Source organism: Diceros bicornis, chromosome 15, assembly GCF_020826845.1.
Source record: "Diceros bicornis minor isolate mBicDic1 chromosome 15, mDicBic1.mat.cur, whole genome shotgun sequence".
NCBI lineage: Eukaryota > Metazoa > Chordata > Mammalia > Perissodactyla > Rhinocerotidae > Diceros > Diceros bicornis.
The window spans coordinates 22,428,947-22,452,441 of record NC_080754.1 but is presented as its reverse complement, the minus strand read 5'-3'; the positions used below and the strand labels follow the sequence as shown (position 1 = coordinate 22,452,441).

The 23,495-nt window shown below is 35.7% G+C and overlaps 1 protein-coding gene across 1 annotated transcript in view; it reads right to left on the bottom strand.

Annotated features, from left to right (window-relative positions):
* Positions 1 to 23,495, bottom strand: part of STXBP5L (syntaxin binding protein 5L) — a 337,784-nt gene that overhangs the window by 9,386 nt on the left and 304,903 nt on the right. Inside the window, exons 22-24 of the mRNA XM_058555874.1 lie at positions 18,684 to 18,854; positions 16,113 to 16,352; positions 2,609 to 2,969 (exon numbers count right to left, since the gene is read on the bottom strand). Of these exons, the coding sequence (XP_058411857.1) occupies positions 2,609 to 2,969; positions 16,113 to 16,352; positions 18,684 to 18,854 (772 nt within the window). The remainder of the gene's footprint in view (positions 1 to 2,608; positions 2,970 to 16,112; positions 16,353 to 18,683; positions 18,855 to 23,495) is intronic.

The window sequence follows — 23,495 nt, the reverse complement described above, 5'->3', positions numbered from 1 at the left end:
ATCTATACTAGGGGTTGGCAAACTTTTTTTAAAGAGCCAGAGAGTCAATATTTTAGGCTTCATAAGCCATGTGGCTTCTGTTGCAACTACTCAACTCTGCCCTGTTGTACAAAAGCAGCTACAGACAACGTGTAAACAAATGAGTATGGCTGTGTTCCAAAAAACCTTTATCTGTGGACATTGAAACTTGAATTTCATATAATTTTCACATATCATGAAATATTCTTCTCTTTGATTTTTTTCAACAATTTAAAAATGTAAAAATCATTCTTAGCTTGCAGGCTGTACTATGTCAGATTGGGGGGTGGGCAGATATGGGCTGTGGGCTGTAGTTTGTCAACTCTTGATCTATAACACTGCCTCTATTCTTGCCTCCTTGAAAATTTAGTTTTTGCCTCCACCATGCTTCTAAGATTTGCTTTCTCAAACATCACTAATATCCTACAAGTTGCCAGGTCTAGTGTTTTTTCTTGTACCCAAATTCTTTGGCCTCTCTGCTATATCTGAACCTCTTGACTATTGTTTTCATGGTCTTTTATCCTTTGTTTTGACACTCTTGTATCCTTTTCATTTGAAGTTATATATTCTGGTCGTTTTCCTATCTCTCTGATGACTTCTCAGTCTCCTTTGCTGGATTTTCTTTCTTCCACTACGTAAATGTAGACATACATTTTTTGTCCCCAGATCAGTCTATTTCTCCTCTCTTTTTATACTGTCTTTGATGAGCTCATGCACTATCATAACTTTCACTAATGCATTCACATACACAGCTTCCAGAGCTGGATCTTCCACCCATATTTTTCTAAGAGTCCAGACCTTAAATTGCTTGCTAAACTTCTGCAGGATGGCTTACAAGTACCTCAAATTCCAAGCATTAATTCTCAATTCATTCTCAAAATTCTCATTATCAGCCTTTCCAAATTCTCCTGACCTTCCTATCTGCTAATGATATCACCATTATCCAGGTTCATAAAAAATTTTTTTAACCTTTAAGTTCTCTTCTAACCCTGAGATTTAAAGATCTCCAATACTTTTTATAACCAATTAGTTTTACATTCAGCAAGTCTCCCTCAATTATTCATCACATCTATTTCCACCTTGCCTTCTATATAACTACCACTTCATTCAAAAGATCATCCCAAGCTCTCCTTCCATGTGTATTTCCTAATGCCAGAGCCAGTTAATTACTTGCTTTAAAAACCCCATTTCCTGTTAATTGATAATGCCAAGCTCATCAGCCTGCCATTAAAGGTCCTCAACAATGTGCCCCAATCTACCTCTCCAGTTTCCTTTCCTCCCAACAACTGCTTTTTTATAACATATATTCAACTATCTCATGACTTTGAACTCTGGGGACTTAGTTTGTGACTAGAAGATTCAACTATATATTTCCTCTGTTGGAATACCCATGTTCTTTGTGTTATAATTACTTGTATACCTGTCTTATGGCCCCAATTTGATAGTAAGCTTCTTAAGGATTAGGACTATGTTTTACTAATTTTTATATCCTTCACAGGCCTAGTATAATGCTTAACTATCTCAGTGATGTTTGGAACTAGGTATGGTATTAAAATGAATGACAGTGACTTCTACATACTATATGTTTATTCAGTGTTTGCTGAATTCATAAAATTATTAGGTAATTATTGTGTGTCATGAATTTTATTTCAGTTCACTAACAGTATAACGAAATCTCTCAGCTGATACCTTATTATTAAGGTGGTCAAAGAGTACAAACTTCCAGTTAGAAGATGAATAAGTTCTGGGGATCTAATGTACAGCATGGTACATATATATACATATAGTTAGCAATACTGTATTCTACACTTGAAAGCTGCTAAGAGAGTAGATCTTTAAAGTTCTCACCACCGACACACACATACACAAATAGTAACTGTGTGAGGTGATGGATGTGTTAACTAACCTTATTGTGGTAATCATTTCACACTCTATACATATATCAAATCATCACGTTGTATACTTTAAAGTTATACAATGTTATATGTCAATTATCTCTAAATAAAGCTGGAAAAAAATAAAGTGTCTGATGACTTTTAGTATACTGTTCAGTAATGGTCTCACTTTTTCCTAGACTTGCAACCTCAGGCAAATTTAAACTTTAATTTATTAACATATGTAAAATGGAGGATGCAAATAATACTTGATTTTCCTATGTCCTAGAGAAGCTATAAGGATCAAATTAAATTTTGTATGCAAAATTCTTGTGTGGACTATGAAACATAGTAAAAGTAACAGTTCATTTCTTTTCCTTATAATTTATTCATCTGGGAAATAACATATGCTCAATAAACGTTTGTTGAATGAATGTGTTAATGACTGGAAGATCACTCTTTCCTTAGATTCCTTGATGTCAGTTAAAATATATATTTCATTCACAATGTAAAGCATATTTAGCAAAAAAAACAAAAACGAAAAATAAAAAACCCAAACTCTCCTCAAATTGTTGAACAATAAAACACTCACAAACATAATGAAACAATGATCTCAGGTTGTTTCTTGATAACATCTTGCACATTACACACTTTTCAGAATTGTACTTTGCTGGCACTGTTCTGATTACCAGATAATTTATAAAGAAGGCAAGTACCTCATTATCATGATATGCCCATTGGCACAAAAGCATGCCAAGCAGGCACTGTTACACATGACCACCACATCTGCTTGCAGTATAAAAGATGTCTCCGTGATGTTATGAACATAAAGGCAAGTCTGAGAAGGCAGTGAGAAGACTTTGGCTTGTTTTTCTGAGCAGATTATTGTATACTGATGATCTCCTATTTCTTGGGATGGAGAGGGGAAGTTCATGACCAGTTTCCTTCTCCAAGATTTTTCATTTTCATCTATGTGGTTTGGATCCCTCCAAACTTCATATGGCGGTTGCATTAATCCGCCAGTTCGGTCCATACAGGAGAATGTTAGAACAGCTCCTTTCAATGAGAGGAACGTACCTATAAAAACAATTTCATATCACTGCCACATGAAAATCTTTCTAAAACAGCTGCTATTCATCTATGGGCATTAAATGTTTTATGTTATGAAAGTTTATCTCTATAGTGTCATAATATAGATTATTATTACAATAGATTTGTGAGTTCATCAGTTATTTTAACTCAGAATCATAGAATATTGGATCGAAAAGGAGTCTAAGACATCAACTTGTCAAATCCTCTCATCATATTAATGAGAAAATGGAGGCCCAGAAAGATGATAAGACTTGGGCCAGGTCACATAGCAAGTTAGTGGCTAAGCCTGGACTAGAACTCAGGTTTCCTGATTCCTAATCCAGTATTCTTTCACTATACTATATAGTCCCCCTTAAAATCTTTTTTTAAAAAGCAAATTTTGAAAATTTATAATTTTCATTTATTGAAATAACTTCAACTGAAAATCATGCCATCTGATTCCATTTCTTTATTTCATAGGCTCATTTGCTAGAAAATGGTTTTTTCTTTTTCTGAAATTGAACACTCAGAATAAATTTCAAGAAATTTCAATATCTAGAGTTCATGCTAGCAATTTTGATTGAATGAAAAAAAAAAAAAAACTATCTTTGGCTCCTAGGTAGGCTTATGCATCTTTATACAGAAAAGAGGTTTACTTACCTGGATTCTCCAAGGTTGAATATCCATGCCAGATTATTGCCTATGGGTGATTTTTACCAGTCCTGGAGGACAGGATACTCTAAGGCTTAGGAGATAACTTGGGATAGACTGACCTTTGGACATTTCCAGACTCTCCCCTAAGTGGTGCCCTAGGAGCTTTTTCTTTCTTTTGTCCTTTGACATCATATAGAGAGGAAGCGGGTGAACCCAGGCTGATCTGCCTCAAGAGTGTACATGTGACAGAGACTTGAAAAGGGAAGGGTGATATATAAAAATACATTCCATTTAGAAAGTACTTTATAATTTAAAGTACTTAAAATTTATTAAATTCAAAATAACGTGTTTAGATGATTTAATATCTCAGTTGTATTTTTAAATCCACTTTAAAACTAAGCAGCCTGTAAATGTCCAACAAGGGTAACTGAAGAGTGTAAGAGAGTAGGCGTTTAGGGGCTTCAGTATGAGGGTCAAGGTATAAATGAACAGCTCTCCCAACCTCCCATGAAGGAAAAAAAATGTCAAAAGCTATGATGAATGATTTAATTAGAATTCATCTAGGATTGATCCTTCTATTCTATAAAACCACATTTCCATAAATACCTGCTGCCATGGGAAGACTTTTCTAAGTATGAATATCTCCGCATCCTCAATTTAGAGCTAGCCTAAAATAGGTTAAAATGACAAGAAATCTACATTTTGGAAGCCATTTTACTTACACCTGATGCTCACAAGCTGTCAGCATCAAAATGACAGTTTCTCAATAAGCTGCCCTTGCCAAAACAGCTGCTTTGTTTCCTAATTTGTGGTAAAAAATGTGTTGATTATATTCTTTTCATTAGGTTTATACAGGGTTTATGTTTTCCCAACAATGCATTATTAATCTTTATAACTGTCTTTTATCTTTCCTAACTTTAAAAAAAAAAATACTTAAGCAAGTACAAATTACCAGCTGTTACTATTTCAGAAATACACTTCATTACAAAGTAAGCTTAAATTTAAGGACTTCAATAATAAGATCTTAACAATTCAGTCTACAGTAAATAATTAACCACACAATTAATTAGGACTTTCCTCTTAAAGGAGGTCTCAGTGGCTAGAAGTGTATCTTACTCCAGCTTTCCAAATTACCAGCCCTCTCCACTACAACCTTCATTCATTCGATCAACAAATATTTACTGAGGGCTGACTACGTGTTGTAGGCTCTGTTTTAGGGACAGGGAATATAATAGTGAATAAAACAAAAATCCTTACCTTCATAGAACTTAATTTCTATGATATAGACAGACAATATACATGCTAAAGAAGTATATATGAGATATTAGATAATAATAAGTACTAAGGGAAAAAATGAAGCAGAAAAGGGAATAGGAACTGTTAGGAAAAGGTATGATTAAATTTTAAATAGAATAGAAGGTGTTATGGACTAAATGTTTGTGCCTCTCCCCTTCTCCAAATTCATATGTTGAAGCCCTAACTCCCAGTGTGGATGTATTTGGAGATGGGGCCTCTAAGGAAATAATTAAGGTAAAATGAGGTTATAAGGTTGGGGCCTTGATCTGACAGAATTAGTGTCCTTTTGAGAGGAGACAACAGAGAGCTCTCTGTTTCTCTCTGTGGGGACACAGTGAGAAGGCAGCTGTCTGCAACTCAAGGAGAGAGCTTTTACCAGATACCAACCCTGGGGGCACATTGATTTGGGACTACCAATCTCCAGAAGTGTAAGAAAATAAATTTCTGTTGTTTAAGCTACCCAGTCTGTGGTATTTTGTTGTGGCAGCCTGAGCAGACTAATTCAGAAGAGCGGGTTTCTTCACAACATACTGTGGGAATTAGGGCTCAAGAAACCAGCACAAAATGCTGATATTCTGGCTACTGTGATTATCCTTCATCTCTGACCCAGGAATCTCACGTCTTCTATCAGCATCCATGAAACTGGCAACCTAACTTTATTAGCTTGCAAGTAAGTAAAGTAAAATTTAAAGCTATTTACAGATCTTGATTTTCTAGAGCAATGGACAGATTCATAGAAGATGAGATCAGAGAGGTAATATGGAGCTAGGTCATGTAGGTTCTTGTAGGATACAATAAAGACTTAGAGTTTTAGTTGGTATGAAATGGGAGGATTTTGAGACTAGAATGATATAATCTAATTTTCATTTAACAGGATTACTCTTCCTGCTGGGCATATCCTAAAGGGAGTCAAAGTTGGAAGAAGGGAGAGCAGTTAAGAGGTTAGTACAATAATTCAGGGGAGAAGTGGACAGAGGCTTCTCAAACGAGGTGGTAACAGTAGAGGTGGTGAGAAATGGTCAGAATCTGAGTATATTATAAAGGTCAAGCCAACAGAATTTGCTAATAAATTGGATTTAGAGTGTGAAAGAAACACAGTGGTCAAGGATGATTCTAATGTTTTGACCTGAGAATTGGAAAGATGGAATTGCCATTAACAGATGTGGGAAAGACTATGGGAGAAAGGAAAGGACTATCAGGAATTCAGTTTCGGACATGTTAAGTTTGAAATGCTTATTAGATATCCAAATGGATGTGAAATAACTGGATATCTATGTCAGGAATTTGGGGATAGGTCCAGACTATAAATATAAATATATGACCCATTAGATTATAAATGGCATTTAAAGTCATAAGGCTGGCTGATTTCACCCAGGGCTTGAATATAAACAGAAAACAGAAAAGGTTCAAGGAATCAGTCTTTGGGCATTCTGATGTTTTAAGTCCAGGGAAATAAGGAGGAACCAGCAAAGCGGACTAAGAAGGAATGGCTAGAAAGGTAGGAAGAAAACTAGGTACATAAAGTGTTCTCAAATCCAAGTGAAGTGTTTTAAGGTAGAGACAACAGTAAACTGTGTACTATGTTGCAGATATGTCAAGTAAGGTGTGGCCCGAGAATTGACCATTGGATTTAGCAATGAGGTCAGTGGTGACCTATATAGGAGTTTCATTGATTGGTGTGGGAGAAAGCTTGATTAGAATGGACTCAGAATGGGAGAATAAAATTGGTAATAGTGAATATAACACAACCATTTCAAGGAATTTTGCATTAAAGAAAAAGGAGTGAAATGGGACATTATAGAAGAATAGATTCAAGAGGATTTTTCTCTTTTAATGAAAGAAATAACAGCATGTTTGTATGCTGATCTAGAAGAAAGAGAAATATTTATTATAATTAAAAATTATATATACTAATATAATTATATAAAGGAAACAAAGAAAAAATTGCTGGATTGACTTTCTTGAATAGGTGAAAGGGGGTAGAATCTCATGTACAACTGGAGAAGTTGGCCAAGTTGGGAGCTTACACAGTTTAGTCATAACAACAGGAGAGAATATAGAGGCCGTGGAGATACAGGCACATAACTTGGTAGAGGTGGTGGTGGCAGCTATTGAAGTTCTTATCCGATTGTTTCAATTTTCTCAGTGAAAGAGGACACATGGTCATTAGCTGAGATTGAAAACAGTGGAGGAGGTACTGGAGGTTTGAGGAGAGTGGAGAAAATATGCAACTGTTGTTCAAGAGAGTGGGAGAGAGGATTAAGGAAATATAGTATGATTACCCAGCAGCACAGGAGCACACTTGAGGTTATTGATAATTTATTTCAAAATGAGACTATTTAGTGTGGTTATATATTTTCTCCAGCCATATTCAGCTACACAGGCATGGAAAGAAAGTAGGTAGAATTAAATTTAACCAGGATTGTGATTAAGCTGAATATGCATTTGTGATATTATGATTTATAATAAATATATATTTGGTCTTTATCCTAGTTTCTGGCACAGAGCTCCTAAAACCCTTGGAATTTCCTAAGTGATGAGAGCAACACAGGTATTGGCTTTTGTTATATTAATGAGGTGACTTTTGGACCTCACCTGAGGATGGGGGCTGGTTGCCAGGAGGAACCAACCATGTGATTAGAAGGTTGGCACTTTTCAGCCCCACCCACCTCCACTCCCCAGGAGGGGAGAGGAGCTGGAGACTGAGTTCAATCACCAATGGCCAATGATTTAATCAATCATGCTTGTGTAGTGAAGCCTCCATAAATACCCAAAAGGATGGGGTTTGGAAAGCTTCCGGATTGGTGAACAGGTGGAGGTGCCAGGAGAGTGATGCTCCTGGAGAGGGCATGGAAGCTCCGCGTCCCTTCCCACATACCCTGCCCTATGCATCTCTTCCACGTGGATGTTCATCTGTATCCTTTTATAATAAACTGGTAAACAATAAGTAAACAGTTTTCCTAAGTTCTTTGAGCTGCTCTAGCAAATTAATTGAACCCGAGGAGGGGGTCGTGGGAACCTCAGATTTATAGCTGATGGGTCAGAAGCACAAGTGACAACCTTGATTTGCGATTGGTGTCTGAAGGAGGGTGGGGGCAGTCTTGTGGGACTGAGCCCTTAACCGGTGGGATCTGATGCCATCTCCAGGTAGATAGTGTTAGAATTGAGTTAAATTGTAGGACACTCAGCTGGTGTTGCAGAGAATTGCTTGTTGTGGGGAAAAACTTCCCCACATCTGGTGTCAGAAGTGTTGTGAGTGTGGTAGTAGTGTGAGAGTAAAGGAGACACAAAGGAGAAACACACAGAAGAAGGAAGGACTTGGATTTTTCCCTATACAAGAGGAAAGAATTGTAGGTTTTTCCCTCCTATCATGTAAAATTGCATTTGTAAGATTAGTATCACCTGAGAGCTTGTTAAAAATGCAAATCCTCAGACCCCACCCCAGACCTACTGAATTAGAAACTCTGAGGGTGGGATCCAATAATCTGTGTTGTGACAAACCCTCCAAGTGATTCTGATACAGACTAAAGTGATAGCTACCGGAATGGATAATCTCTAGGTGCTTACCCACTCTAAAATTGGATGATTTAGTGCACTTGAAATTTCTATATCATTGATTAAAATTTGTTGTCAAGACAACCAAGATAAATTAATATGAAAAGATGCCTTAGAAAAGAGAAGGGGGCTTTTCTTTGTTGAGAGGTTTTTGATTACTGATTCAATCTCCTTATTAGTTATAGGTCTGTTCAAACTTTCTATTTCTTCATGGTTCAGTCTTGATACGTTGTATGTTTATAGGAATTTATCCCTTTCTTCTAGGTTATCCAGTTTGTTGGCATATAATTGTTCATAGTAGTGTCTTATGATTTTTTTATTTTTGTGGCACAGTTGTAATGTTTCCTCTTTCATTTCTGATTTTATTTGAGTCTTCCCTCTTTTCTTCTTAGTTAGTCTAGCTAACTGAATTTGTCAATTTGTTTATATTTTCAAAAAACCAATTCTTAGCTTCACTAAAAAGTGGGCTAAGGACTTGAATAGACATTTCTCCAAAGAAAACATATAAACGGCCAACAGGTATGTGAAAAGATGTTCAGTGTCATTAATCATCAGGGAAATGCAAATCAAAACCACAATGAGATATCATTTTATACCTACTGGGATGGCTATTATCAAAAAAGCAAAAGACAAGTGTTTTCAAGAACGTGAAGAAATTGTACACCGTTGGTAGGAACGTAAAATGGTGCAGCTCTATGGAAGACCTCTATAGAGGTTCCTAAAAAAATTAGAAGTAGAACTACCATATAATCCAGCAATCTCACTTCTGGGTATTTACACAAAAGAATTGAATTGAGGATTTTGAAGAGATATTAGCACTCCCATGTTCCTTCACAATAGCCAAGATGTAGAAACAACTTAAATGTCTACCAACAGATGAACGGATAAAACAAAAAGTGGTATATACATGCAATGAAGTATTATTCAGCCTTAAAAAAGAAGGAAATCCTGTAATATGTGGCAACATGGATGAATCTTGAGGAAGTGAAATAAGCCAGTCAGAGAAGGACAAATACTGCATAATTCCACTTATATGAGATATCTAAAATAGTCAAACTCATGAAAGCAAAGGATAGAATGGTGGTTACCAGGGGCTTGGGGGAGGGGGAAAAGGGGAGTTGCTAATGAATGGGTATAAAATTTAGGTATGCAAGATGACTAAGTTCTAGAGAGCTGCTGTACAACATTGTGCCTATAGATAACAATACTGTATTGCACACTTAAAAATCTGTTAAGAGGGTAGATCTCATGTTAAGTGTTCTTACCACAATAAAATAAAATAAAAGTGGAACTAACACCTATTGAGCATGCTTTATGTGCTTAGTGCTTTTCATGAGTTATCTCAGGTAATCCGTGCAACAACTGCTTAGAGGAGGCTGTCTTGGACTTTTTTATGATCCTGAAGCTCACAGAAGTTAAATGACTATCCCAAATCACTGACAGAAATTGGCAGAGCTGTAATCTAAACCCAGGGCTTTCTGGATCTAATGCTTATGTACTTTTTGATCTTGTTTTTAAAACTATACTTTATGGTTTCTCAAGACATAAGATCAAATTGCAAAATGAATAATTCTGCTCCTTTTTTTCTTTTGATTTTTTTTCCTGACCATACGGAGAAAATACAAGTGTATTTTCTGAATGACTAAAAGTTTAGCAGAAATAATTTAAGGTATGTACCATTCTCATCTGTAAGACTATGCTTTTGAAATTCAGCCTTTATTAAAAGTCATAATCTTTAATCTTCTATTTGTTTGAAAAGAAATTTTCCTCATTTTCAATTTGTATTTCCATAGTTCAAGATTATCTTTCCTTTTCAAGCTTTCCTATGTGACAAAGTTTTTGTTTTGTTTTGGGTTTGGTTAAGTCTGAAAAAAAAAGATGTAGAATTGCAAATACCTCAAGGCTATATGCCCAAGGAACGATGTATATAATTGACAAATGGTCTTTCAATGTTTGCCAGTAACACATCTGCAAGGTTACTTACTATTCCTACTATATTAAGAACTATATACCTAGATCACTGGATTTTCACAAAGAAATTATATATTTTTTCATCTCTCCATTTAAGAAAGGATCCTATTCTGGCAAGTTTGAATTCATGACAATAGCAAATGACAAAAGGGTACATGAAGTTTCATTTGTTTTTGATAGTACCTGGAGAGAATTTTATTTTGCTTTTTTAATTCAATGAATTAAAAATATCTAAAAATCTTAATTGCTTCCTATATGTGTTAGTCTAGCTATTAAGGGCTTAGACAGATTCCATAGTTTACACTCAGCAGTTTCAAGTGACATTATATCTACTTTGGGGAAAATATAATTTCTACAAACACAATGTGACTAATAACAGTAATAACAACTGTAAACACCTAACAGCGCTGCTACCTATAAATGGGGAGTATGTTTATTTTTCTGTATTAGGCTGTGATTATATTTATTCAGTCAAATATAATCATTATGTTTGATTGAACTTTATTAGTTTTTATTGCAGTTTGTAAGAGCTATAATGAATGAATTTCATAAATATGTTGAAATATACTCATCTTATATTGAAAGGCCCTAACTAAATACTTTAATATAATGAAGTTTCTCATCAAGGTTTAGATTTAAGATTAAAAACCATACCCTTCTCATTTTAACTAAATGATCTCCAAAGCCTGTTAACTAGTTTCATATAATATCTGTGAGATAGCACATTAACCCACTTTTATATTTGCATAAATTAATTTACTAGTTCTTCATCAGAGAGCTGGACTTCAAAGGAATTAAATGCTGGCTAATAAGTTTGACCTAGAGAGTGGGTTGGGAAAAGTCTAGAGTAGAAGGCCGGTCTAGGGGCTATTTCTCTCAGCAGGCAAAAGACAACACAAAAATACTGGAAGAAAAAGAAATAGTAAAAAAAAAACGAGAGACGATCATCTCTGGTATACTTTTGCATACGCTTTATGTTGAAAATATACATATGAAAACAAAAATATACCTAAGCTTACATAATATTTAATTAAAAACTGAATTAAAAAGTTAAAATCATATTTTTAGTATACAAAGGGAGCAAAATGTATAGAACTAAGTCCATTTACATGAATCTTTTAATTTTTCTTTATCAGCCTTTCTTTAAGTGAGTTATCACATATACCACCTCTACCTCCAACACCTCAAAATGCAAGCCCTAAGTCTAGACGGATTTGGGCTGAGTCCTTGTAAGCAATTGTACTTGTTCTTTATCTAGGCTTAGAAATATAGCACCTTGTTGGTATGTTAATGGTTGATAGTATTAATAACATTTAATGGAATTAATTTAGTGATGACAGCTTTTCCAATTCCTTACTTTCCAAGGTTTCATTAGTATAACCTGTTTGGATGATGATTTTTAATGTTGATTTTGGCTAGATTTCTTAATCTTTGCTTGCCCTCTTCCTATCTTACACTTGTCACATACGGTGTGTCAGACCCTGCTGGAGGCAGAGCCAGATTTCTCATGAAGCTAATGAAGCTTAAACTTCAGGGCCCTTCACTAGCATTGGTTCGAAGGCCCAGACAGGGACCCTAACAATGTGTTTATGTGTTCGTGTGTTTTTAGTAAATCTGTGAAACTAAAATATTTTAACACAATCAAGTTAAAACTGCTTTCTTTTTCCACTCTAACTTTCCTCCAGTTAGGTGACACTGTAGTGGACAAGCTTCTCAGGAATCTAGACAAGAAGAAATTGAGATGGAGTACATCAGCTTGGGTTTAGTAAGATATATTTAGGTGGTTCACAGTCACTACCAGGTCTAGGTTGTTGCTAGCCCTCCAGGAACAGGAATGGCTCCCTGGAAAACTCCTGCTACTCTGATGCAACTCAGTACCATTTTGACGTGAAAGCGCAGGGCTGGAGGTCATATTACAAAGGCATATCGTGTTGACATTAGAAATATGTACATAATGTAGAACAAAGAAGATTTGAAATTTGAAATGTATGGAGGCAAAAGCTAGACTGTAGAAAATTCCTCCAAATCTTACAGCTCACACAAGAAACTTGATACAGGTTTTCTGAACTTTTGACAAAAAACGTGAAAGTTCATATGACACTTACCAATGATAGATGATTGACAGGTGGTAAAGAGAGAAAAGGGAAGTGAGTAAATAAGACTGGCTGGACCAGGGAGCTGGTGCTAGGAAGTAGCAGGAAATAAGATTAGAAGTAGAATAGGGCTGAGCTTATAGAGATCATTGATTTCCAAGGCATAGAGCTTGAAATTGCTTCTTTGGGTAAGTGCAAGATATCAGAGAATATGGGGCATGGAAATTAGGTGATGAAAACAATACTGGAGTAAGACCAGTACGGAGGCAGTGAGTAAAAGGTATCAGAAAAGAAGAAACTGAAGTGATGGAAGTGATTTAGGTGGTATCATGGCACTATTAATAGAAATGGGGAGAGTGGCAAGAAGAACCAGTATAGGGGTAAAGAGAATGAATTTATTTTGAGGAATCTTTAGTTTAATGATGAGTTTGAATCTTGATCATAAGGAATCTAATTCTTTTACAAAGCAGTGCTAGGTACTTAATGTGGCAGAATTGATAATTACAGAATAATTTGTAGCAGGCAGCACAAAGCATTAAGTAGAAATAAAATATAATTTAAAATGAGTATAAAAAATACAAAAGGGGGTAAGTGTGCGCGCTCCACTGCAGCGGCCCAGGGTTCGCTGGTTCGGATCCTGGGCCCGCACCGACGCACTGCTTGTCAAGCCATGCTGTGGTGGTGTCCCATATAAAGTGGAGGAAGATGGGCATGGATGTTAGCCCAGGGCCAGTCTTCCTCAGCAAAAAGAGGAGGATTGGCAGATGTTAGCTCAGGGCCAATCTTCCTCACAAATAAAATAAAATAAAATAAAAAAACAAAGGGGTAGGAAATTTTTGGAGGTGATGGATATGTTTATGACATAGACTGTGGTCATGATTTCATGGATGTATACTCATCTCCAAACTTGTCAAGTCATTTACACTGAATAGATACGGCTTTTTGTACGTCAATCATACCTCAATAAAGTGGCTTAAAAAAAACGAGACTTGGCAAATTTCTCACAGAATTACTGATAGAGAGTAAAATTCCTAGGGGTGAAAATATGGAGGGGGTGAGGAGACAGAGAAGGGGGAAGTTTGCTGGTGGCAGAATTTTCATTTATTTTCCTCTGTATTTTGATTTTTACAATTGTAAAATTTAAGAACCAGCACTTGAGAGAAAAAGCATGTCATGTCATAATTTTTGTGCTGAAAAAAAAAAAATCCACTGATCTAGGAAGTCTTTTCCAATTCCGTAACATAGTTTATAAGGCCCTCTAATCTTCCCCTGACTACTTTTCCAGCCTCATCTAGCACAATTCTATCTCTAGTCTTTAGCTATGCCATGTTCTTTTTACCTCTAGGTTTTTACTCATGCTGTCCTTAATTACTCTTAAACATCAGTACTGTGCACATCTCCCTCCCAAACCTGTCCAACTCCTACTTCAGATATCTGCTTTGTTAGGGAGGTCTTCCCCAAATCTCCCTCCCATGCTGCCACAGTATTCTTTACTTTCCTTATTGTGATTTTCTGTTTACTTTTGTTCTTCCCTACGAATACCTGTGAACAAAGAAAAACGAAACTGTGTGTCCTGATCACCACTGTATCCCCAGTGCCTAATTCAGTAGTATGGGCTTGGTAAATGTTTGTTGAATGAATGGATGAATAAATTTCAAAATGGATTTTATTCAACTTTCAGGAAATTGCTAAACTCAGATGCATTTTCCAACTGACAAAAGGTTATTTAACAGTGTTTGACAGGAAAAAAATGCATTCAGGGCCTGAGAGCACGTCACCCACTTCAGCACTGCCAATGGAAGAGGAAACACCTCCAATTCCAAACCTTTTTTAATGGCTCCCACAATCTAGAGCAGTACCAAATAGGGCAGGGACTAGTGGAGCAGGGATGGGATAGAGAGTAGATATTGGAAAGAGGGTGAACAGTGGGAGTTAAGAAGTGAGCTGCAAAGGAAGAGGGGTTGAGTTTTCTATTTTAAATTTGAATTGGCTTTCTGTCACCCCTATCTTTTGTTACGAAACTCCACCCCCCTTTTTCCTTTTTACTGTCATAAATTATGGCTTCCGATTAGGCTTTCCCTCTTTCCATGGTTAATTATAAAACATATCTGAACCCAGCCTCATAGTTTTCTCATTTATAAGTACCTCTTTTCTTTTAATTAATAGACTTTATTTTTTTAGAGCAGTTTGAGATTTATAGAAAATTGAGCAGATAGTACAGAGAGTTCCCAAAAGCGCCCTTCGTCTTTTCCTCCATTATTAACATCTTATATTAGTGTGATACATTTGTTGAAATTGTGTATCCCCCCTCTAAATTCATATGTTGAAGGCCTAAACCCCAGTACCTCAGAATGTGACCATCTTTGAGATAGAGCCTTTAAAGAGGTGATTAAATTAAAATGAGGCTGTTAGGGTGGGCCCTAATCTGAACTGACTGGTGTCTTTCTCAGAAGAGAAGATTAGGACGCACAGGGAGACAACAGAGGTACATGCATACAGAGGGACTGCCATGTGAAAACATCGCAAGAGGGCAGCCCTCTGCAAGCCAAAGAGAGAGGCTTTAGAAGAAACCAGACCTGACAAACCTTAATCTTGGACCTCCAGCCTCCAGAAGTGTGAGAAAATAAATTTCTGTTGTTTAAGCCACACACACACACAAAATACAATACACTTATCTGAATTTGCCACACGAGTAGAGAGTTGACTATTCCACCTAAAATAAGTAACAATTCATCTATATGAATTTAGCATACCAATTAACAAAGAAAACACAACTTTAACCTACCATGCCATATATACGTACTCTTTTAAAATAAAATCCCTTATCCTATATATTAATGAAATTCTTTTTTTTTTTTTACTTAAAAACTATCTGAAAAACATATCTTATCATAGATAAGAGACAATAAAAGTTATAAGAACAGATTTTAAAATATTCAAAGGAATAACAGGAGAAATCCCACTCATCCCTTCTTTGAAAGGAAAAAAAAGATAATTTAAGGAAGGAAGAGAATACAACATATGCTTTAGCAACAATACTCATAACTTAGGTCAAATTCTCTAGGCAGTAGGATAAAAAGGAAAGAAATTCTGTGGCGTGCCTTGAAACAAGATGGGAAGATTATCAAAGACTTTAGAAAGCTACCTCAAGTCAGACCACTTCTAGCTTAATCATTCCAAATACTTCAAGGATGATGTAAAAACACTCATAGGCTCTGATCTGGCACGGAACTTTGGAGAAATGCTTCAATTCATTAAAAATAAAATTTTAACTTTTGCATTACGGTTTTCCTCAGTGCTTTTCAGAAACTTATTTCCCAAGGCATTGTTTAGGTTGGCAGTTCCACAGTTTACTGCCATAGAAATGGTTGTACTATTTTACCCTGAAGGAAAGGTAAGTTGCAATATGACAAATGTTGGGATAGTATATGATTTATGCAATTCTCCTTTTTTATGAAATAGTTCCTAATACACAGAATACTTATAATCTTTGCTCCAGATCAGTACAAATTAATGTTTTACAGTATCTTATATCTAAATTTGAAAAAGTACCAAGGAAGGAATAAATAAAAACTCTTACCACTTGGCAATACCATGACTGGCTCTGTAAATCTTTGTTCATCTGCTGAAGGTAGGTTCAGGGTGATGATTAACACCATTCCCAGACTAGTTCCAACAAACAAACAAGGGGAGATGGTAGAGTCATTTTTCCGAGCAAAGGACTCCATGAAGTATAGTGCTGTAATTGCTTCTTTAGAATCTTTGTCAATACTGGAGATGCTAGAGCTTCTAGAACGATTATAGGAATTTTCTCGACTTTCTATGGAAATTGAAAAAAACAAAAATTAAGTGTTAGTGTGTTTCCAGAACAAGTAAAGTCAGACTTAGTTTGTGAAAAGCAAAATTATGAGGGGGAAGTAGAATTTGATTCTTTGTTAACTCATCTGGAAGGCAGATTATCCAGTTCACCAGTTTATTTTGAAGATGAAGGGACTGAAGTGCAGAAGTGTAAATCATAAACTTAGGCAGAGCTGGGACTAGAACTTGAGTCTCTGGAGTTCCAGTTTACCATGTTTTTCTCTCTGCATTACCTCACAAGTTAGTTGAAATTCTCTACTCTGGAAAAAAAATTTAGTCTAAATAGTCAAGGTTACAAGAATTTCTGGTACCATTTTAATTACGCTTCCCTCCTCTCTCTTGATTGAGATGTTCTGTGGTGAATACATTCACCTAACTAACACAATTTTTGGTATGCTATATCTGGAGTAATTACAGTTGTAAAAATTGCACTGTCTACCAAGGCTAAAGAGCAAATGTTATCTCCCTAAACTATTTTCACGCTGCCTACCTTGAATCCATATCTAGCCCTAACTTTACCTAGGTCCAAACGAGGAGCTGTAGACAGTGCCATCCCATTGACAGTGGTAATCTTTCTGAGAGGGCTTCAGCTCACTTAAAGGAAACAAGATGGTTTCAGGTTCTCCTACTTATCAACACTTACACACATGCACACTCCAACAAGCATAAACTCACCATCTCGTTATATGATACTAGGAAGGTTGTATTGTTCTTATAATCACTCCAGAGTACAAGTTCCTCATACTCCTTTTTCTAGTGCCTTCATTCTCCTTTCCCTCTTGATAGATACAAGTGTGATTCATTTTATTAAAAAAAACTATAAGGTCCTCAGACTATTCTTTTTCTAGAAAACAAAACATAGTATTCCTAATTTTCCCCCTTCTATCCCTTAGCAAGTTTATAAAAATAATTTTGTAACAGAATTTAGAGATGAGAGGGAGCTTGGATATAATCTATATATTTTACAGATTTGGAGACAGAGACCTAAAAGTTAAGTAATTGTCCCAGAATCCAGCACAAGTTAGAGGCAGAAATGTCTAAAACTCAAAATTCTCAGCTCTCAGTCCAGTGATTGAGTACTACTTCTTTTATAAACTTTCTATTTTGCTTCTATTATAACATTCCTAGCTAATAGTTTTCAAAATTTTTCCATTCATTGTTCATCAACATGCAAGGTTGCTACTCATAGACACTTGTGAGAGAGAGAACATCATTATCTGCATGTCCATGGACCAGTCTTTTAATATTATGGCATAATATTAAAAAAACAAAAACTTAAAAATTTATTTTAAAAAAAATTGAAGAATAATACGGTTCATTACTATCAAATTTGTTGAGGGGTAGTAAATGAGGAATTACTCTATAGCATAGAATTACCATAGAAAATCTTCCTAAGATTATTTTTTTATTTTTTTGCTGAGGAAGATTCGCCCTGTGCTAACATCCATTGCCAATCTTTTTTTTTTTTTTTGCTTGAGGGGGATTAGCCCTGAGCTAACATCTGTGCCAATCTTCCTCTACTTTGTATATAGGACGACGCCACAGCATGGCTGGTGAGTGATGTAGGTCCTCACCTAGGATCTGAACCCACGACCCAGGCTGCCAAAGTGGAGCATGCCAAACTTGAACCACTCGGCCACAGGCCCAGCCCCGTAAGATTATTTTTTCCTATCTCTTCCCCCAACGTTCTTGATCAGCAAGACAGTAGCAGCAGTTACGTGATTCCCTTCTTTTTTCCCCTTTGTAAAAATTTCTGGCCTTCAGGCTCTTATACTTTACTCCCTGCCTCCACATTCATTCCATAAATAAGGAAATAATTCTTCCTTTTAAAAACATATGAAAATGAAGATTGCAAACTTTAGAATTTAATATCTTGCCTTTTTCTTGGTCATACTCACTTGACAGTTGAGGAAATTAAGGTTGCAAGATGTTAAATAATTATCTACAGATAGAGACACTAAGAGCTTTATCATTGAGATGGAAAGAAATATTCAATTATTACGGTGAGTGTAGAGAACAGATTAAGGCATAGGTCTCCCTTTGTACAGAGGAGGTGGGAACCTACCAATAATCAGAGCCACTCCGCTTTTAGAGATGAAGAAGAAAGTATAGTTAGGAATGGATTTGGAGTCATGGCCACAGCCCTACCAGGCTCTCAGTTACTCATTGCCTAGAGTTGATTGCAGTTTTTTGTATCTTTTACATGTGACCTCCATCCTTTGTCCTCCAGCTTCCATTACCATGGTATAGCAAATTTTAATTGTATCCACAAAAATTTGTATGTTTAACCTACCTTCTGTTGTAACTGGTAAAGAAATCTCCATGCAAGCAGCTGACTGTGCTTTTCGAAATGGTGGTCTTCCAGGACCCCAGCGACTTACTTTTGAAACATCAGCACTAGAAAGACGTTTTCCAGAACTGCAACTCTGAGAAGTTGGACTTGTGCAGTGTCCATTAACATGATCTGTACCAAGAGGAAGAAGATAGCATAAATATCATCATTCAATCTTAATATAAAGGAACCCAAGTGTTGCAGATTACTAAATGAAATACAGTGAGAATTTTTTTTCTTTCAAACTGTATTAGGATGGCTAAGTCCTTGCTATTTTGAGATTTACTCACAATTCCAGTAGTTAGCCAAAAATTTCATAAGATATTTATCAAATATGATTCATTTTTTTAATTTGACTAGTTAACATAGTTTAAAATTTATTCTACATCCTATTATGTATTCTACCATCTAATGTCAATATAAAAATAGGTTATAGTATTGGACTTTCTTTTGCATAAATTAACTATACACTTATTTATATAAGTTTTGAAAGTACTTCCAGTGCTTGGATCTTAAAATATAGAATGGCAGCAGCTGAGAATAGTACTTAAGAATATTGACTCTAGAGCCAGACTGCCTGGGCTCAAATCCCGGTTCTACCACGTACTAGTTGTACAAATTACTGAAGTCTTCATGCTTTAGTTTCCTCTTCTGTAAACTGGGAATATGATTATCTACCTTATGGAGTTTTTGTGATAATACATGTCACATGCCAGAACAGTTTCTGGTATATGGCAAACTATGAACAAAAATTAATTATGATTGTCATTCTTGTTCCAGAGTATTAAAACTGCTCATGTCTAAGAAAAATAGACCTGTTTATTTAGAGTTTGTGAGCTTACTGTTTTGATATCATTTAAAAACTTGGAAATAAATGCACTAAAAACAAGTCTTCTTTTTTTTCTTAATGCTAACAATTAATATTTAAAACATTATATCATAGTTCTTCAATATTCAGAATCCATTTTAAAATTTGCTTCTTTGGTCATTCAAAGGACAATAGAGTTAAATGGAGAAGAATCATATTTAATGTCCATGTTGGACATGGGGAACTGGCACTCAGTGTCTCCTCCATTATAGCCTTTCTGTATTTAAAGTCTGAAAGATTCAAATTGTACATTTCCTGGATTCCCTTGCAGCTAGTGCAAGGATGAGAATTAGGTTTTACCATTTACATGCACTAGTGTGTTTTACTGTTTTTTAAAAATGAGAGTTAACATATATTGAATATTAAATGCCAGACATTTTATACACATTACTCATTTAATCTTCACAACAACCTTGCAAGGTAGGTGCTTTATTATCCTGATTTTGCAGATGAGGAAACTGCAGCTGAGAAAAAAGGGTTCAGAAAATTGTTTAATATTACATAAGTAGCATTCATGGAGGCACGATTATAATCCAGGTTTTCTCACATAAATAGTCTTAAAATTAGAGGAACACTGAGGGCAACAGCTGGCACTAACAAGGTCTTAGAGTGAATAAGAAAATGGCAACGACTCTGGGGGTACAAATTGCAAAAATAACCCCCCTCTGGGTACATCAGTTAGGAAAAGTTGCCCCTTCCGCAGATGTGTTGCCTTGTTCTAGGGCCTACTGCTTATCCAGAGGAATGTGGGATGGATTGCAGCCCTCTTCACCCGCTCTTAGCTAGGTACAAGAGTATATGGCAGAGCCCTGAAAATAGCAAAATTTGTTCACTTAGCCAGGACTCTTTGGACTTGCTAAGCCAAAGCCCTCACCTAGCTATTACCATCTTTTGGTGGCTGTTTCATGTGAATATTGCTTCATTTCAGCTCATAACAGGGCAGTATCAATAATTCGATTACTCAACATGCTGGCCTTTCCTTTTTTTTTTCCCCCTACCTGCCGTAGGGGCCAATTTTCCCCAGCTTCTCATGTTCGACTCACGAGGTCTGGCTGACAGTACCATACATACATGAGCAACCCGGAGTTTTGGGCCATATTCTTCTGTTTTCAATAGGACTGATTAACTTAAATGATTTACTTTTGTAGTTAAATTTTTTAAATATATGCAGTGAATTTGCTTTTTTTAAAACTCTTTTTTACCATGCTAAATACTCAAGATAGATATGAATTGACACAAAATATTTAGAAATAAATTTGGTCATGGCCCGGCATAGTCATTCTGGAAATATATGATACAGAAATAATGCTAAATACAAAAGAAAAACACAAAAACCTCTATTGATAAAATTAATCACTGTAGTTTTAGCTATAAAAATTGGAAACCAGCTATCCTTTACAATTGAGCATCAAGTTTTAGGTAAACTGTGGTATATATCACATAATAGAGTATTATAACCTTTAAAAATGTTTCTGAAATGCTTGTTGAAACATAAAAATATCTAGGATATTATGTGTTTTGGTTAGCTCTTTTTGCATTAAAAACCACTCCAAATATTAATGATGTAAAACAGCAACCATCTGATTATGCTCAAAGATTCTTTGGGCCAGAACTTAGGCTAAGGCAAGGTGAGGATATTATATCCATGATGTCTGGGGCATTAGTTGGGAATTCTTGCATGGCTGGAGGCTTGGAATCCTTTGGAAGCATATTTACTCACATGGCTGGGCTGGCATGATGCAATGGCTGATCTCAATTAGGACTGTGGTTTCTTCAGGAGGCCTGGGCTTCCTCATAGCATGGTGACCTTTTTTACATAGTGGCTCAGGACTTCAAAAAGCCTGGCAAATGATTTTGAAAATGGGATGAAAGCTGCTTTCTCGTGTTATTGCAATGGAGACTTCATTTTATTTTGATAGCAACATTCCAGTGTCCAGTCCCAAGCTTTTTGTATGTCAAGGGGCAGTTGTAGTCGATTCCTGATCTTACAACTATTTGCTCTCCAGTTCAACAATTGATTGGCAGTAGTCTTCTGATTGTCTAACAGTAGCAAAGGTGTCTGCTCCCCTGGAGTGTCTGTTTGGTGGCCTTACTCTGAAAATCATACCTGTAGGCCAAGTTTAGAGTTTACTTCTCCAATCTTTCAATGATTTGATGAGCATCTAATTTCTTGTATTAAATCACTTTCTGCATAACATAACTAGAATGGTTTCTGCTTCCTACAACTGTTCTCTTATTACAAAGGTGCCTTAGCCCAGTTGTAGAGCTCTATGTCACGTACAGAAAATTCAACACTCTAAAAAATTCAACCTTAAAACAATAAGCAAATTAAAACAAAAGGGAAATTATTTTTTTTACAGAAAGAGTCCCAAATTAAAAAAAATACAAGTTTCTTTAAAGTAGCTGATTCTCTTATGCCTTTAAATCAAAATTTGATTTAGTGTATTTATTGTAAAAGGTATAAGGTACAACAGTGATTTATTGAAAAATGGCTTATTGAATCCAATTGAAATTATTTTTAACATAGTCCTTGTCAAAGCTTTATAGAAGAATGTAAATGAAGATTTAATTTAATACTTGGTAAACCAGTCTTGTTAAATAAACTTTTAAATACACCATACAGTTCCCAGAAAATGAAAATTAGTATTATGCCTATGCCACAGAGGGTGATTCTATGGTGAAATAAATGTTGAACATAATACTAAGTCAAAATAAGCATTGGATTGTAAAAACTTGAAAATAAATGAAATAAAAAGGCTTTGCATTTAACCATATAAAATATAGCCAATATCAAACAATTGATTAAAATATTTGAAAACCCACATTACTTTACCTTTGACTACTTTTACACTTAAGAGGTAACTCTTCTTCTCTCCCTCCATTCTTAATCATTGGTTATGTAACCCTGGTTGGAGGACAAGTTGGTTTGTTGATTGACTTAATGTTGGTTGTTTGCTTGATTAATTTGTTTAAGCAGGGAAAATATTTATTAAAGGATATTAGGCAGCTCAAAATCTCAAGGACAACCTGTGAGAACTCAGAAGCTTTGCAGCCAAAACAATGCCCAACCACACCGAGTTGAGTTCTGTTTTAGTTAAGATGCTACTCTGTCAGTGGCTCAGCATTGATGATGCTGGGGTCTAGATGATAGGAGCTATGCTACTGCTGGCCTGCTACAGCAGGACATCTCTGCCATCATACTCACCAAAACTGAGGTTTACATAATTTTTAATTTGTCCTTTCCATGTTTTTGACTGTCAAACAAGGAATAAGCTATTTATCTTCCTCTACTTCTTTGCTGACAATTTTGAGGTTTTTAAGCTCTCATTTTTAGGGTACTTTTCTGAAGAATTTTAAGCTGAATTCCCAAAGGGACTGAATTACAGATTTCCCCTTGAAGTCAGCTTAATTTTTATTCCCAGTTTTCATTTGATTCTTCTATAGCAAAGTTTTCAAGGTTACGATTTTGTTGTCAAAGCTAAAATACTTTGAATGAGTACAGGTTTATAAATTCTTATTTAATGTTTAGTCTCTGAAATCCAAAGTTTCAAAGAATTTCTTCCTATTTCTCAATAATTACCCCCGTTTGTTTTCTCAAGTTTAATTTCTCCTGCATTCATTTAAGTGAATGTTTAAAAACTATTTGGGACCAAATTTACAATGTTCGGGAAAATAATCTCTTTCTGAAAACATTGCCATAGGCTTTGTCACTGATGATTATAATGTTTTAACTTGGAATAACAATAATTTATTTATTTTTACAATTTCAGATCCATTGAGGTATAACTGACATAAAATTGTAATATATTTAAAGTGTATATCGTGGTGATTTGATAGATGTGTTTTCTTCTCATTCTCTCTCTCTTCCCCTTCAGAGACCCCTATAATGAAAATCTTGGTCCACT